We start from the raw sequence: 17145 nt of genomic DNA, 5'->3' as shown, positions 1-17145 counted from the left end.
GGGTCACAGGGGCAGGCGTGTGATGGAGAACTCCGTGAGGCAACCCATGGAGCCATAATTGGCATTCCCTGTTCTCTGGTCTCCGTCCCTTCCCCAGTGTGAAGCTCTTCAAGCAGCTGCTGGGGCAGCAGGTTGGGGAGAAGGACGGGATAAGGCCCAGGGTTGGATTTTTTGCCCCTCGTTGCTACTCTCTGGGCAGAGTAGGGAGCAGGGTTCCTGGAATACGTATCTGCACAGCCCCTTCCCCTCGGGAGTGACCCCACCTCGAAGGCCCTAATCCGCTGTCAGCAGTCCCGGGCAGAGCGTAGCGTTGAAGGAGGCACGTGGGAGAGGCGGGAGTGCAGAGCAGGCACGTGGTGCAGCCTCCTCAGCCCCGTGCCTGCCCCCCACCCCTCGTGAGGAGGGGTTTGCGAGATGGGGGCGGGGCCTGGGCTGGAGAGCTGGCAGCCGGCGGCGGGGAGTGGGGTGCTGGCCTGCGGCGGGAACTGTCCGCCAGAACCAGTGCTGAAGTAGGCGCGGACGCGCCCGCCGCCGGCGCGTGGTACCCGGCGCCCGGTTCCCGGGCCAGCGACGACCATGGCGTTCATGGTGAAGACCATAGTGGGCGGCCAGCTGAAGAACCTCACCGGGAGTCTGGGGGGCGGCGAAGACACGGGGGACGGGAACAAGTCAGCGGCCGAAGAGCAGGGCATGAGCCGAGAGGAGTATGAGGAGTATCAGAAGCAACTGGTGGAAGAGAAGTGAGTGGGATCCCTTCCTGGCTCCAACGACCCTCTCCCCAACTCCATCCCTCAGCCGCCTGGCCTACGCCGAGGGTACTTTCAGACCCCAAGCCCCTCCCCTACTTTTCTAGACTGGTAAGAGGCTGGGATGTGCACTTCTAGTCTGCCCTTCCCACCCCCAGCCACAACATTTCAAACCCAGGACCCCGCCCCAGCTTCACCTTCGGCTTCAGCCTAAAGAAAGTGGGGGCAGGGGAGGAAGGGGCCTGAGGCTGGGTGGGGACACCTGCATTTCTGCCGAAACAAACAATCCTTTAATCCGATCTGGTCCCAACATCTGTGTCTTCCAAATGGAGCTCCTCTGAGCCTCAGGATCTGAGAAAAGCGGCGCAGCTGAGAGGGGCTCAGAGTCAGGGAGACAGATCCTGAGATGGGGCATTCATAGATATTGAGGCCACTTGTATGCGGACAATGCTGGGATAGAGAGTCACCTGGAGTAGAGTTAGGGGCTGGACTCCAGAGCTCCATGGGTCAGATCCTGGCTTTGCTTCTTTTTAGCTGGGATTTTAAGCAAGTTACTTAACCTTTCTGTGCCTTTGTTTCCTCTTCTGTAAAAGGGGATGGTAATTATAAAACATGCCTTATATATTTATGAGGGTCAAATTACTTAATGCTAGTAAACCGCTTAGCACAGCGTCTGACACATTGTAGATCATTAAATGTTAGCTATAATTATTTCACTTAATCCTGAAAACAGTTTTGTGAGTTGCAAAATCTTATCCCCATTCTACAAAAGAGGAAGGTAAGTGACTTACCCAAAGACATACAAGAAGTGGTAATGGAGCCATATGTGAACCCAAGTCTGTTTCAAATGCTCCCCCCAGACCCCCGCCCAAACAACCTGTCAGGGAGGGAAAAGACAGACTGGGTCTGAGGCTGAGAGGGACATATTTGGGGGAGCCAGACAGACTGATCCTCTCTCCCAACAGTTCTGTCCAGACAGGGATGGAGACTAGAACGGGCACGGTGATGAGGGGGGATAGACTGCAAAGACCAACAGCATCTGCCAGGTCCCAGGTCCCAGGTCCCTCCTAACACACAGGCCCACAGGTGCCCATCCCCTTAGTGCTGGCAATGACTCTGTCCCGGTGCCTCTGCAGGATGGAGCGGGATGCACAGTTCATGCAGAGGAAGGCAGAGCGGGCCACACTGCGGAGCCACTTCCGAGACAAATACCAACTGCCTAAGGTAAGCTTGGGAACCAGAGCTTTAAGGTGCATCCAGCCCCTGAGCCCCGGGCCCCAGATTCTTTATTCCCTCTGGAAGTCATGACTCTCATCTCCTAAGACTGATAAGGACCTTGCTTAGACCATTTGTTCTTCCACTCATTCATGATTAACTGAAGCCCTCCTAGGACTAGGGCTTGGTGAGGAGGGTTAGCCCAGTCCTCTGGAACTGATAGCTTTGTGTTTCTGGAGCCAGTCCAGGCCCCTTCTGTCCTCCAACACACACGCCCCCAATACGAGTCAGGCCTAGGCTGATGAATAGTTGGAAGGCAATGAGTTTTACCATAGGAGTGAGGGCTCTTGGGGCTTCTGAGCACTGGGGGAGAGTGAGGGTTAGGGGGGAGAAGGCAGCTCCCTCTGTATGCCAGGCACTTGACCTTTACACCCTTACCTACCTAACCCCTCAGTAATTCTTCTGGGTAGCTGTCACTCACATCTACAAATAAGGAAACTGAGACTCAGATAGATTAATGGACTTGGCTGAGATCATAAAGCCAATGAGTGATGGAGCTCAAGCTTGTGAATGCTGAGCCTGCTCCAGGACCCCTGGCTGCTTTCCAGGGTATGGGTCTGTCTGCAGAGAGCAAAGTAACTCCTTGGTTGGCCAGGCAGCCAGGAGGATGTCTCCCCTAGGCACTGCAGCACCAGATGGGCTATAAGTGTTCTATTCCTGTTGCCTAAGAAGGAACTGAGGCACAAGCCCCTCTCAGTACCCAGAACTACAATAGACCCTGAGAAGAAACAGAAATACAGTGCTCTAGTATACCAACCTTGACCTTCCACTTGAACTGGAAGATCAGATATGTAAATATCATACCCACTCATCCAACAAATATTTCCTGAGCTCCTGGCTTCCTCTGACTCCCCACAGGGCACAAGTTTTCTGGAAGTATCTCAAAGGGAGAACAGGTCCAGAAAGCCTGCCTTTCTGGGAAATAATTGAGTTAAACATAGCTAGAAATGAAGTCATTCCTCAAATGTTTGCATCAGGCATATAAAAGCCACAACTCCTGCCATCAGGAAACTCTGAGTCCAGCAGAAGAAGGAAGGCTTGGCTATAACTGAGTAGGACATAAAGTGGAAAACCCAGAACCCCTAGGGGTATGAAAGTGCAATGCCAAGCAGTAGGCATCTTGCGAAGAAAGCACAAATGTTGGCATCAGTGACATAGGTTTAAATCTAGCCCTCCCACTCCAGGTTGGATAACCATGGGCAAGTTACTTATTTAAATTCTCTGAACCTCAATTCCCTTATTTGTAAAGTGGAAAAAGCAGTAATTACCTCGCAGGGTCATTGTGAGAACTAAGAGCACTCAGCTCAATGTCAGCCATATAATAGGTGTTTGATGAATGGTACCTATCACTATTATTGATAATGCCCTCAGTGTAGTTAACAATAGTCAATACATGACTGATTGTAACAGTTTGACACCTAGATATTTCCATTTTGTCCTTATACACTATGTTAATATCTTACCTTCAATATCTCAGAATGAAGTAAAGTGGTATAAAAGTCTGAATGTCAAAAGCTTGATCCTGGGATGTGTGGGTGGGGTCTGAGCTCACAGGAGCATGAGTCTTAGAATCTAGGAGCCTGAAACCCAGTCCAGACCTCCTCCCTAGCCCTTCAGCTTAAGGTCCCCACAGACCTCCAACCCCAGCCCAACCCTCGCTTCTCTTCAGAATGAAACAGATGACAGCCAGATCCAGATGGCAGGTGGAGACGTGGAGTTGCCCCGGGAGCTCACCAAGATGATTGAGGAGGACACAGAGGAGGAAGAGAGGGCCTCAGTCCTTGGGCAGCTGGCTAGCTTTCCTGGCTTAGACCTTGGCTCGTTCAAGGACAAGGCCCAGGCCACACTGGGGGACCTCAAGCAATCAGCTGAGAAATGTCACATTATGTGACTACTTCCCCTGGGGGTTGCCCATAGGTGTGACCAGGGGGCTGGGTCCACATGAGCTCAAAGAGCATGTCTCAGCTTCCATGGACCCATATTCCGCCTTGGCTTTGTTTCCCCTGAACCAGGTTAGCCCTAGGACCCTTCTTTGCCCCAGCCTTCTGGCTTCTCTCCCTCTCCTCTGGGAGCAAAGTCTCCATTCCTTCCCCTACCCCTCATGACTCACCCTCCCTACTCAGCCTGGGGAAGCCTCCCAAGGTTGTAGGAATAGGCCATGACCCAAAATTCCTGCACATAGGGGCACCCATACAGATACCCACAGGGGCAGCAACTTTGGCATGTGTGCAGGCACACACCTCAGGTGCATCCTGGAACACAACACTAGACACCAACGCTAAGGCATGCTTAGAGGGGGCTTTAAGCAGGCACCCTCAGCAAACATCAGGCCTGAGTTTGAGCGTCCACATTTATTCTCCCTGAAATCTACTGCTCTTTCTGGGCCTCATTTAATCTATAAAATGGAGATGAACTGGGTGATTTTTTAGCTTGGCTTCCCTGGACCCTCATAGTCGACCCCACATTATTCCTTTGGCAGGGCAGCAGCTGCCACCGTGGGCTCTGGCTCTTGGGAGCTGAGTGATGCTGTGTGAGGGGCCAAGTACCAAGGATGAAGCTGGCACCAAACAGTACCCCAGGTGGCTCCAGGCCTTCTCTGAGCCGAGAGCCCGGGGCCTAGCCAATTTTTGTTTTGTTTCTGTAGAACTCTCTCTCTCTCTCTCTGGATTCCATAGCTGGATCTCCTCTCTCAGCTCAGTAAAAAATAAAAATCTCAGCCCTGACTCAGTTGGTTGGGCATTGTCCTGCAAACCGAAAGGTCACTGCTTCAATTCCCAGTCAGGACACATGCCTGAGTTGCAGGTTCAGTCCCCCATCTAGGTGTGCACAAGAGGCAACCGATCGATGTTCCTCTCACTTCGATGTTTCTCTCCCTCTCTCCCTCCCTCCCTTCCTCTACCTCTAAAAATAAATAAATAAAATCTATTAAAAAAATTAAAATAGCCCTGGCTGGTGTGGCTCAATGGATTGAGTGCTGGCCTATGACTGGAAAGGTCTCTGGTTCAATTCCCAGTCAAGGCACATGCCTGGGTTGCAGGCCAGGTCCCAGTTGAAGGAGGTGACTGCTCATGTATCCCTCACACACTGTTTCACTCCCTTTCTTCCTCTCTTTCCCTCTCTAAAAGTAAATAAATAAAACCTTTTTTAAGAAAGGGCAAAAATAAATAAAAAATAAAAATTCCAAATGACCTGCCTATCTTCCTGCTTCTTACTGATCTCCAAAAGTCTTGAGGTTCACAGTCTCCTAATCCTGCCTTGGAGAGGTGTCCTCTATCTTTTCACCACAGCTTCATAGGAGCACCAGCTCCTATACAATGTTCACACTCTCCCCTCTGGACAAAGGCAGGCAGGGTCGCCCAGCATTGATCAAGCGCTAGGTCCAGCTCTGGGCTTTAAGGAAAATGTGGCACCCAGCTGGATGAGCAGGCCTCTGGGGTGTCACCTGAGACCGCAGGAGGTGCCACAGCTCAACCACAGCTGTCTCTGGCAACTGCACCTATACCACCTCCTCACCTTGAGATGGAAGATGTGACAAAAAGAAGGACAACTGCATTCCAGGCCTGACATTGCTGTGTGACTTTGAACAGGTCCCTCTTCTTCTCTGAGCCTGTTTCCTCTACTGTGAAATGAAGAGCCCCCTCCCCCATAAAGAAATATAATACATGTTTCAAAGGGTGACTATTTTAAAGTACTTGGCATATGATAAGCCATGTCAGTAAATGGAATTCATTCTTTAAAAAAACTGAAGAGCCCAAATCTCAGCCTGCTTACCTGTGGGGTGTTCAGGGAACCAACCAGGAGGCTCCACAAGCAGGTCATCCCTGGGGCCTGAACAACAACAAGACGTCAACACCACTCCCTCACTCCCCCACCCCCACCCAGCACTGGCTTGTGGAGAAGATTTACAGGCAGAACGACCATCTGTGGGTTTGGTTTCAAGGGCAGTTCTATTAGGCCTGCTTTGCAGAATAAGAACAAAGCACACAAAAGCTGCGCAATAGGTGATGTGGGCAGCGTCAAGTGGGGGAGAGAAGAAAGGATGAGGAATTAGGAGAGTGAGGCCAGGGAAGGATGCAGGCCCAGGATCAGGCAGTGCTGTTGCAGCTGTCATGCTGGGTCCTTGAGCATCCCCTAGGCTGTCCCTAGGTTATCACTGGACAAAACCCCCTCCTGACCTTCTTAGAGCTGGAGGAGACCCAAGTACAGGCCCTAGGCTGTGTGTGTGGGCGGAGGGGACAGGGGCCTCCTCACAGTGTCAGCAGCAAGGCCCACGTCAGCACTCCACATTCCAGGGGCCTCCTGCCTAATGGGATCCGACAGACCACTTTACCCTCAAGGGTTTACAGGACAAAGAGTGAAAGCGGCAAGGAGACTGGACTGTGGAGAGGCCAGGGTTAGTACTCATTGAACCCTTACAAAACAGAATTGGGGGTGGTGGCTGGAGTTAGGGAGTGGGAGAACGCTGAGCCTCTACACTGCTCACATCCTGGGAACCCCCAAGAAGCTCTGACCTGTCTGCATGTTCTTGGAATTGAGGGGGGAGGCTCTGAGGTAGCAGGAGCCAGCTCCCATGCTCAGCTGGCTTCTCTGTCACTTTGTGCCTATCTCATCCATGTCCTCCCACCCTCAGGCTCATGCCTGGCTCACACCCACCCTACACCCATGCCCTCAGCTGGGGGCTACCTGCCCCATTCCCAGGCCCTCGCGGCCTATCTAAGGAGTACTGCTCTCTTCACATCCTGTTTCTACTCCCATTCATTTAGATAATCACTTGCTCCATGACTAGTCCATATACCTGGTATTACGTAAGGACGACAAAGAAAGCCACTTGCCATCAGAACTTTCCTTTTCATAATGATTAAAATCCCACCATTAAGGTCCTTAGTTTAGAGCAAGGCATTTATCTCCCCAGTGCCTCTCCCCTTCTCCCTCCTGTGCGTACCTCCTCCTTTCGTCCTTCTCACCCTTGCAGGCAGCCTGCGGATACAGATAAGGCAGATACTGAAATGTGGTGAGACAGCCCTGCCTACCACTCTTTCCGGAAGAGAGGGACGGCAAAGATGGCTGGCCTGTGGCCCTCACCCCTACCCTTAGGCTCTCTAGTCCCACAATATGGCAGGTTTCAGGGAGATTGGCGGTGAACACTGGCCCCTGCTCTGCTCAGATCTCCTTCCACCCATCCAGACAGCCCAGGCCCAGTTTCCAGAGGGAGTGGGGTGCGGATGTTAAGTGACTCTCCAGAGGCCAGCTGGTCCCCAACGTTTGGAGCTGGAAGTTTCCCCACTTTCCGGAGTAGCCAGCCAGTCCCTCCTCAGACACTAGAGGCCCCAGCAGGTGAGCCGGAACATCTGAGGGAATGTTTGCTGAGCTGAGCTGCTGGCAGTGCCTATTGACCCATTTGATGCCTGAGGCTGCTTGGAGTGGGGAGGCACGTGTGAGGGGACTGGAAGGGAGCCACAAAACCTGCCACTCGGGACTCTAGCCCAGTACCCGCCAGGCATAGTTGTTCCCAGAATCTATGTGAGGCTCAGAGAGGGCAAGGAGGCCACGGTGGGCTGCGTGAGGGGAGCAGCAACGTGGCGGCGGCCTCAGCCCTACTCAGCAGGGCCTGGGCCTGCCCGTGTGAGCAGAATTCTGCATGAGAGCTGCGCGAGTCTGGGAGCTCGGACATGGTTTTCAGTGGGGGGTTTTGTATGTGTTTGAGGTCTGTGGCCTGTTAAAGTGTCTGTGTGTTTGTGTATCTTTGGCATTTCAAGTGGATAGGTGGGGTATGAGTTACTCTGTGGAAAATGGTCACTGACATGCTCCCCACCCTCATGCCCCTGCCTTAGGGTTGGCCCATCTCCTTCTCAGAGAGGACTGGGGTGACAGTGGTCTCCTAGACAAGAGCCTTCCTACATGACCTGCATTAAGCAAGGTTCAATGACCTTCCAAATGACCTGTTAGCCAAAGAGGCAGGCTGGGCACAGGGATACCTGGGCCCCTAAATCTGTTCCAGACACCCATCTGTGTCCCTAGGACTGGCACCTTGGTAGAATGAGGGTCCCAGGCCCAGGTGCTCCTCATTTCAGCCTACTGCTGGCTTTGACGACTCAGCAGAGTTGGGAGGACAGGGCAGGGTGAGGCACCCTGACACCCAGGAGGTGTCTGCCTTGCTACAGGCACTTTCAAAGTGTTAAAGGTGAGAAGTGGAAACAATTCTTACCCCTAGGGAAGAAATATGCATTTTTTTAAAGCAGATTAACTTATTTCTCATAGGCCTCTGTCACTCGAAGGGAGCCCCAGAGAGTGAACCCCACCTCCTTCCCTGACGCACTCCTTGGCAGGTGGCTCAAACACAGGACCAGTCGGAGGCCAACTAAATCCTCTGCCCAGAGAGGGCCTGGTGCCCTCATGGTCCCACTTACCCGGCCCTCTGTTGGCAGGCAGCCAATGCAGATCACAAACAATTGGGGTCTGTGGGCCAACCCCTCCATCCTATCATCCTAGTCAATCAGTCTCTCCTTCCCATTCAAACTTCTCCATTCACCTCAACCAGCTCCATTTATTCCCCTTCTTCTTTTTCCTCCTTTTATTTACTGAGGCTTTTTTGTCCAGCTCATTCCCAAAGATAATCTGAAGTACATTTCTTTCCCTACAGCTGAAAGTAAAATTTTATTGAATTCTTACTGTGTGCCAGGCTCTTGCACAGTTGCTCATTACACCCTTACATGTTTCCACTGGGCACTTCACTTCATCCTGGTTCAACTAAGAAATGGGCTAGCCCTGAAGTTTTCAACCATGTGCCACAAGAATTTTTACAACATGCGGTACCTATTTAGTCAGGGGCACTGACCTTTCTTCTCTTAGATCAGTGGTCCATAACCTTTTCAGCAAGAGGGACCAGTTTCGTGGAAGACAATTTTTCCATGGTGGGGGGTTGGGGGGGATAGGAGGTGGAGCTCAGGCGGTAATATAAGCCAGCCTTCGTGCTCTCCCTGGTCACCTCCTGCTGTGCAGCCTGGTTCCTAACAGATCCTGGACCAGTAGTGGTCCCTGGCCTGGGGGTTGGGGACCCCTGCCTTACGCTGTCAAATAAAACATGACAAGAGCCAACACAACAGTTTGGTGTGAGTTAAAATTATACGTATTATTTGTATATATATACATATATATATATATTAAAGGGTTTTTTTAGGGGGAAGAGAGAAACATTGATTGGTTGCCTCTCAAACACCCACTCCCCAGCCAGGGACCTAGCCTGCAACCCAGGCATGTGCCCTGACCAGGAATTGAACTGGCCACCTTTCAGTTTGCAGGATGCCGTGAAATGAAAAGGTTAAATATCGCAGGGCTAGTCAATGGGTTTCTTTGCCAAATGGCAGAGCTAGGATTTTAGCCCTGTCGCCTGTCCTCTGGACCACTGCTCTACATTGCCCCCTGATCACCAGGCCAAGGACTTCAGGGAAAATAAGTCCCTCACTTTAATGTTGGCTGGAAGGTTATCTTGGTGGTTGGTATGGAACTGCTGCCTTGGTGTTTCCTGGGGTGGGGCTTCCTATTCTTTAAGTCCCCAAAGATGTTTCCAAGTGCTGATCAGGCCAAGACCTTGGGGTGGGAGGCAAGACTGTTAGAAATGACCCCAGCTTTTAGGGATCCTGGAGGGCTGAGTATGAGCACAAGCCACCCCAGCTTCCTGCTCACTCAAGGTCCAAGGAAAGAGATGGGAGGCTAGGGACCATGTCTGGGACAAGGAGGTGTGTGGTGCAGAGCACAGGTTTTATAAGACTGTGCTCCCTTGGGCAGAGGGGAGCAAAGGGAAAAGAAATTGGGACAACTGTTAACAGAATAATCAATTAAATATACTAAAAAAAACAAGACTGCGTTCCCGCCTTGGAAGCCACCCTTCTCCAGATGCAGAAAAAGGGCCTTGCCTGTCCCCTCGCTACTAGCCCTTCAGGAGGTGGGCAGGAATGGCAGCTGGTCAGCCTGACTCTCCTGGGGCCTGAGGGCAGGAGGCAGACGTGGCTCTTACTCCCCCCACCAGTGGCCTCCCCAAGTGCCCCCTCAGGTTACCCACATTTTTCTGGGGCCTGTACAGCACTAGCCTAGAAAAAGCTGCCCACCTTGACCTGCTCATTCTCTTCTCCCAGGACAAAAGAGAATCACAAGTTCAGAAAATAATTTAATAGGGAAACAATGAATGACACTCTTCACACCTGTCTCTGGCAGGGAAGAGGTTACAACTCCTGCCCAAGGAGGCACTGGAGGGTGTAAGGGTTAGAAATCACCAAGAGCCCTTCAGAGTTTTAAACACAAACTCCCAATAACCCTAGGTATGTACACTCTTCTCCAGATGCAAATCCCTTTGTCCTCCTAAAGCCCAGGTAGAGGCTAAGGAGCTATTAGCAACACCACTGGAGAGATGGGGAAACCCAGACCCAGAAAGGGGAAGGTGCTTGACCAGGGCACATGCCAGGGTAGCATCCATGTCAGACCTGGACGGTTTCCTGGGTTAGTGGGTTCCCAAACCCTCAGGAGCCAGGCAGCCCCCACGCCTCCCACTCCCAGGCCAGTACCAGCCCTGTGGAAAGTAGGTGTTCACCAAAAAGAAATGGAGGTGGGAGGGATGATGAAGGAACTGTACCGATACCCCTGGGCCAAGGCAGGAACAAGATAGGAGTTTCTCCAATTTGCCCCATCCTACAAAGTATATTATTTTCATGGCTTAGAGGATTAACTTAAAATATAGAGAGGGTGGGCAGGCAGCAGCTTCCGAGAAGACTGGTGAATTCCGTGGGGCTGATTGCAGACCATGGGGTAGGTGGTCCCTGAGGGGTCTTAGAGCACCCTGGTCCAGTGCAAGGACAGAGGTAAGCTGAAATAAGGGCTCCCAGGAATGACAGGGGTGGGCACAGGGTACAGCTGCTCCATGCCCTCTTCTCAGAGGAAAAACAGAGCCCTGACACCCCAAACTGACAGGTTCAGGGTGCAACAGCCACCAGTTAACCAACAAAAGTCACATGAAACACTCCTCTCCCCGAGGCCTGCTCCCCTACTCTGGGGCCAGGCCCAATGCTCCCACATACAAGGGCTGGGCCACCAGAGCCTCTGTGGGGTAGACAGAATCTGAGGGGTGCTGGGGACCCTGAAATGTGGCGGTCGCAGGGTTGCCCATTCAGGAAGGCTGCTTTGCCAGGGTGCAGAGGGCCACAGAATTCTGGTCATCAGTCTGGGTGAGTGTGGCCCTTAACCTTTTGGGGTCACTGCAGGGTGCAAGCTGTGGAGGGGTAAGGAAGAAAGGATCCTGTCAGGTTTCTGGCAAGAGGCAGAATCCTGCCCTCAGCCCTCAGCCCTCCCTGGGCAAAGGGTGAGACCCTAGGGTATGACTCACAGCTCCGAACAGACTCTAATAGTCCCTCCTTGTCCAGGGTCTCGGCTTCCCAGCGAGACTCCCTCATCTATGGAACATAAAGGTAGAACAAGAGGTGAGAGGCAGCCAGGAGCAGGTACAGGAGCCGTATCAACAGCCGCTGAGCAAACGGGGGTGAAAGACAAAGACAGCGATGGCAAGGCCTTTGGATGGAGACCCGGAAAGGGAGAAACATACTGGTGGGTGATGTGAGGAGCAGGGGACAGCCAGCCACGAGCAGAACCCACATAAACTTGCCACAATGGGACCCTGCCCCCCAAGTGCCCACCTTGACCTGCTCCTTCAGGTATTCAGCTCGAGCCATGAGATCCTGAACCTGTCAAGAGTGAGAGGGAAGGGCCTTCAGAGTGAGGTAGGTCCTCCTCACTCCTGCTGCTCTCCAGAACCCTCTGTGCATCAGAACAACTCCCCTGAGTCCTTTATCTGCTCCCTCTTCCAGAAAGCCTACCTGACTGAAGCAACCCAGCCAACTTTCTGTTGCTGGATTCCAGATCCTGCCTGTCCCACTGCCTGCCAAGAGCTCCCAAGCCCCTGTGGAGCCCACGGGGCCACCAACTTATCAAGCCTGTGAGATCTGACTCCCAGATGTAAAGCACCCCGAGGGAACCAAAAGAGGTCCTCCCTGATGGAAAGAGGGTCAAAGGAGATGAAGCTCCCCAATTGTCCCAACCCTAGTAAGCACCTCAGTGTGAAGCAGCTCCCGCCTCCGGCCGGGGGGCTCCCCTGCAGAGAGAGGGAGGGCGTGCGGTAAGGGCGGGGCAGCAGGGGCTCAGGCGGTGTGGTGACGGGAGCCGTACCTGCCAGCAGCAGCAGCAGCTCCCCCAGGCTGTGCTGGTACAGGTCCAGCGCATCTTGCTCCCTGCCACATTCTTCCTCCTGCAGCCAGACACCAAGACATTTAGGGTCATGACCCAGAGTCCTCCCTGCCCCACCTGGACCCCTTCCACTGGGTACAAACCTTGGCCATGGCAGCTGAAGCCACTTCCAGGGCTGCTAGGAGGCGTGGTTTGTCCCGGGCCATTTCTGGGATGAAGGGCAAAGGCTCAGGGTAAGGGAAGCAGCCTGTCTTTTTTTTTTGTCTCAGGGAGCCAACCCCCAGTCTGCCTCCCTCTCAGGCTGGAGGGAAGTTGCTGGGGACCTGGTGGTCAGTCAGGATCTGGGCTTACCTCTGAGCAGGTCTCGGGCAGAGGCCCCCTGCCTCAGCAGGACCCGATTGGAGGAGGACACAATGGCCTTGAGCTCCTCAGCCCGGGACACGTACTGCCCCACCTGCGAGAGCATAGCACAAAGGGCTGTCCCACCCTGCCTTCCTCATCAGCACCCACCTCCGGGTTCTCCCTCTAGATCCTCAGTGACTGTCCCAAGCTGTGATGTCAGGGGCTGGCCTGACCCTTCCCAGGACAGGAAATTCCAGTTCTAAGAAAACCAGTCCCCTGTGGCTCCCTGACCCCCTCACCCATTTCCTCCAGGAGACTCACTCGCCCACCTTTGCCTTAATTGCCTCCTTCCGCTGGGCGTCCACTTCATCTGCAAACAGTGGTGGTTTATATGAGGACCTTGCCCCACACCAAACTCTCTAGAGTCCCCCAAAGCATTAAGTTCCAGATTTACCCTCTCCCTTATCTCCCATAAGACTCAGGATGGAGAGTTGCTTCTGGAATCCCTCCACAGCAGCTATGGCTGACCCCCCCTGCTGCACCCCAGGGGCTCCAGGTACTCACAGTGCAGGGCGGGCACGAAGAAGTCCAGAGCTTTGCAGTAGAGCGATAAGGCAGCCGTGGCATCCCCCTCCTGGTCCTTCTTCACAGCCTGCACCACCAGGGTGGTCTGGGGGCGTGGAGATCAGGAGTCAGGCCCTCCCTCTGCTTACCATGAAGTGGAAAGAGCAGGTTCCCTGAGTCCTGCCTCTTTCCCAGTGGGGCAAGCCACCTGTTTACCACCAAAAAGGGTAAATGAGACCCCCAATCTGCCCTCACCACAGCCCATCCCTCGCGGCCTGCTCACTGCTCGTGCCAGGCTCTCCCCACTGGGCATGTGCTCCAGGTCTACCCAGGGGTGGGCAAAGAAGTCATGGAAGGGGATGCGACGGCCAGGGTCCCGCTCCAGGAGCCGCTGTAGCAGGTCCCGGCAATCTCGGGAGAGTGGGGGCCGAAGGGGAAGCTGCAGGGAGAGTGAAGGAGACAGGTCATAATAGGCTCCAGAAGCTCCCCTACCCTGTCCTGGTATGTCCCACAGGTACATGTTTGACAGATGGAGAATCTGAGAGCCAGGAGGTACAAGTTTGGGTGATGGAGGCAGTGGAGAACCAAGCCTTCTGCCCAGGTTCCTGCCCACGCCCTCCTGGAACCCTGAGCTGTTGTAGAACCGCCATGGCTTATGGTCTTGGGAAGGCGGGACCTGTGTCTACACATCAATCTGTGCGCTGATCTGGGTTCCTGGAACTGAATAGGTCTTCAAGCATGGCCAGCGCCACAAAGCAGCCGGGAGCCAACACACCAGTCTGTAGAGGGGTAGTGAAGTCTCCAACCTGAGGACTCTGACTCCCTCTGCCCCCCAACAGTTTGCTGAGGCCCTGCAGGACCCACCTCGATAACCTGGTTACTCCGGATCTTCTCTTCCAGCTCCATGAATGACCTGGAGGCAAAGGGGGGCTGCCCGAAGAGGGCTTCTGTGGAGGGAGGCAGAGGGCAGGCTGGGAGGTAACAGGGTCCAGCCTGGTTTGGCCCACTCCTGGGAGGGCCTGACACCCTTCAGAGCAGGGTCCCCAGGCCATTAGTCAACCTTCTCATTCAAGCCCTTCAGGAGTGGACAGAGAGGGCTTGCCTGAGGACACACAGTGCAGGCCTCACAGGGTGGGGGCAGTGGATAGAGCTCTCACCGTACAGGATGACCCCCACGGACCAGAGGTCCACACGAGCGTCATACTGCCGCTGACACACCATCTCAGGGGCCATGTAGAGAGGGGAGCCACGGAGCACATGCTTCTCATCCCAGGGGGCCATGTGCTGTGCAAAGCCAAAGTCTGCAGGCAAGAGGCCAGGCAGCAGGGCTCAAATTCCAGCTGCCTCTGCTCTTTGCCTTTGAAACCTCACCCTGAGCTCCAGCGCAGGACTCCTCCCCACCTTCCTGACTCGCCCAGATCAATCCTACTTCCCATTACCCTTGAACAGCTTCCTACCTCTTCCTGTGGGGGCATAAATCTTACCCATCCTACACAGCCCCATACGGTGCCTTTTCCTAGGAAGCCCACACTCACACCAGCTCTGAGGATAATTGCCCCTTAGGCATTGGAGCCCACCCTTACTCTCCCACCAAGCTCAGGTTGTACCACACTCTATGGACTCCAGCCTCAAGTCAACTCTTCACCAAGTCCCATCAGGTACTACAACCACCCTCCCTCTCCTCACACCCTCCAACACTGTTGAGCCCCAATCCTGATGACACACAGAGTCCTGACCCTCGTCACACACTGAGTCTTGACCCTGACCCCAACTCCTACACTATTGGAGTCGAGTGTGGGTAGCCCAAGAAAGGCACTACCGTTTGGTGATGGGTCCCATCCCTGGATCTCCCAGCCCGTCGCTGTTTGAACTTGAGAGGGTGCCACGAGAGCCAGGGTTGTTGTGTGCACACCCACCCTCCAAACCTTGAAGCTCCATTCCGTTCTAGGGACCCAGATCAGCCCAGAGATTGTTGTGCTGACCCAGGCCCACACTTCCCCTGCTGTTTCAGACTCACACCTGCCAGTTTAAGGTGGGGCTTCTCCAAGGAGCTCAGCAGAATGTTCTGTGGCTTCAGATCCAGATGAGATATGTTCCGTTCATGCAGAAACTGCAGGGCACTAGCTAGAGAGCAGGACACACACAGAGAAACAGATCAGAGGAGCCTATCTTCCTGCCTCTTGCCTCTCCCGGCTTGCATCTGCATGACCCCAGTCCTGGCCTGGCTGGTCTACTGAATGCTTTACAAAGAAGTATCAGGTTCTGACCACGTCTAAGAACCCCCTACTCCCACCCCTGCTGCCCTCTCTCCTCCCTTGGACCCCTTCACAAGTCTCCACTCCTCCTAGAAGCCTCCCTGGATGCTCCTGCTTTCTCTTAGCAAAGCACTTGGGTACTAACCACTGGGCCCTGGACTTCTCACAGATCAGGACTTCTGCCTCTGTCTCTCCCATAACATCCTTACGCCAGGGATTGGCACATGGCAAGGATGGGGTCCTATAAATCCAAGCTGGGAAAGGAGGTACCTGCCAAGAGTGCAGGGGCTCTAAATCTGGGTAAGGGTGGGGTGGGAAAACAAAGACCATGGGAAGTCTGGGTCAGAGGCTTTTACCCAACTGCTGCATGAAGACACGAGCCACCTTCTCGGGGAGAATTCGGCGAGTATGGATGAAGCGAGACAGGTCACCCCCTGCGCAGAACTCCATGATGAGGTAGATGTTGTCACTGTCCCACTGTGGTCAGAGGCAGAGAGGCAGCTTGAAGAGAGTGTCTCTTCTCCAGCCTCATTTGGGGACGGCCCCACCACAGGCCTGCACCTGGAAGTCTTTCAGCTGCACGATGTGGGGATGTCGAACACCCTTGAGGATCTCAATCTCTGTCAGGAGGTTTTCCACAGATGCCTTGTTCAGACTCTTCTTGGCCACGCACTTTATGGCTACCACTTCTCGAGTGTCCTTCTGCCAGGGCAGATTTGAGGGCTCTGCCTTTATGGAGCCAGGGTCCATGTCTGGCCAGAAAGGCTCTAGTTCCCTCTGCCCTTCTCTCCCTCACTGGGTCTACCCACTCACACCAGCATCCGGGCTTCCCAGCTTCCTTTTCTCAGGCCAATGAGGCCCCCTGGTTCTGGAACCCTGGTCTCCCCACCCAGCCTGGTGCTCTCCAACCTTCTGTTCCATAAGCCCCATAAGCCTTTCTAGAGTGCCCTGATAAATTAGACATGTCAGTCAGTGTTGTAGAAGTGCCCACTCTTGCTTCCTAAGGGGGTCCAGCTTCCAGAACCCTGTCCAAGACTCCTCCCAGCCCACCAGGAATCCTCCCTGTTTTGAACCCATTCTTCAGCCACTGACACAAGGCTCCATCCAGGTCTCCGTAGGCATCTCCGAATATCAGATCGGGACAAAGCAGCTCGCAGGCACCCAACTGCTCTCATGCAATCTCTACCCTCCCCTAGTTTCCCGGCCCGAAAGCCGCCTGGGCGCGCTCAGGGTCTGGCGGGCACAAGCCAGACCCTCCCGACTCCGGCCCCGCCCCGCACCGACCTTGGCGTAGGCCTTGTACACCGTGGCGTACGTGCCACTGCCCAGGCGCTCTGTGAGAATGAAGCCGTCCAGACGCGGAGGGCCCCAGCCAGACCCCGCCATTCTGCCCGCCCCACACCAGCGACCAGGCACTTCCTGCTTCTCGGGGGTTCCGGTCGAGAGCCGAAAGTGAGGAGCGTGCATCGGGAGGCCGGACTAGATGCTGCCCCTAGCGGGGCCCTCCGGAAATACAGCACGGGGGAGGCCCGGCTCCCCCGCCCGCGCGCCCCTCCCCCTCCAGCTGCTCTGCCTGGAACGCTGTCCGCACCTCCTCCACCTCCACGCACGGGAGGAAGCACATGATCTGTGAGATCCAGCTGGGCCGACTGAGGCCCCGGTGGCTCCAACAACGAACTAAAGACTAGCAGACGAGGTCAACAGGAATCCCTTCAGGGGCTCGCGTGGCATCCTAG

At 54.2% G+C, this 17145-nt stretch overlaps 2 protein-coding genes across 3 annotated transcripts; one reads left to right on the top strand and one right to left on the bottom strand.

Annotated features, from left to right (window-relative positions):
- Window positions 1–396: 396 nt before the first annotated feature.
- On the top strand, window positions 397–5130 carry CPLX3 (complexin 3). The gene is made up of 3 exons (XM_090271790.1): window positions 397–740; window positions 1883–1970; window positions 3691–5130. Exons 1-3 carry the CDS (start codon window positions 577–579, stop codon window positions 3910–3912), a joined length of 474 nt encoding a protein of 157 aa, XP_090127916.1. The 5' UTR covers window positions 397–576; the 3' UTR covers window positions 3913–5130.
- A 6002-nt stretch (window positions 5131–11132) lies between these two features.
- On the bottom strand, window positions 11133–16842 carry ULK3 (unc-51 like kinase 3). Of its 2 annotated transcripts, XM_090270011.1 has the most exons (16): window positions 16694–16842; window positions 15971–16111; window positions 15766–15886; window positions 15174–15278; window positions 14312–14455; window positions 14019–14101; window positions 13438–13593; window positions 13155–13260; window positions 12920–12960; window positions 12600–12702; window positions 12392–12456; window positions 12231–12309; window positions 12116–12156; window positions 11702–11749; window positions 11395–11461; window positions 11133–11280 (listed from the first exon to the last, which is right to left on the bottom strand). In XM_090270011.1, exons 1-16 carry the CDS (start codon window positions 16793–16795, stop codon window positions 11264–11266), a joined length of 1419 nt encoding a protein of 472 aa, XP_090126137.1. In that variant the 5' UTR covers window positions 16796–16842; the 3' UTR covers window positions 11133–11263. The 2 variants fall into 2 exon arrangements, with proteins under 2 accessions (XP_090126137.1, XP_090126138.1); XM_090270012.1 differs by lacking the exons at window positions 11133–11280; window positions 12116–12156 and having other exon boundaries at window positions 11397–11461.
- Window positions 16843–17145: the final 303 nt, after the last annotated feature.

The sequence above is a fragment of the Furipterus horrens genome, unplaced genomic scaffold (genome assembly GCF_987537825.1).
Source record: "Furipterus horrens unplaced genomic scaffold, mFurHor1.1.pri manual_scaffold_3, whole genome shotgun sequence".
Lineage (NCBI taxonomy): Eukaryota > Metazoa > Chordata > Mammalia > Chiroptera > Furipteridae > Furipterus > Furipterus horrens.
This window is presented reverse-complemented; position numbering and strand designations above follow the sequence as displayed.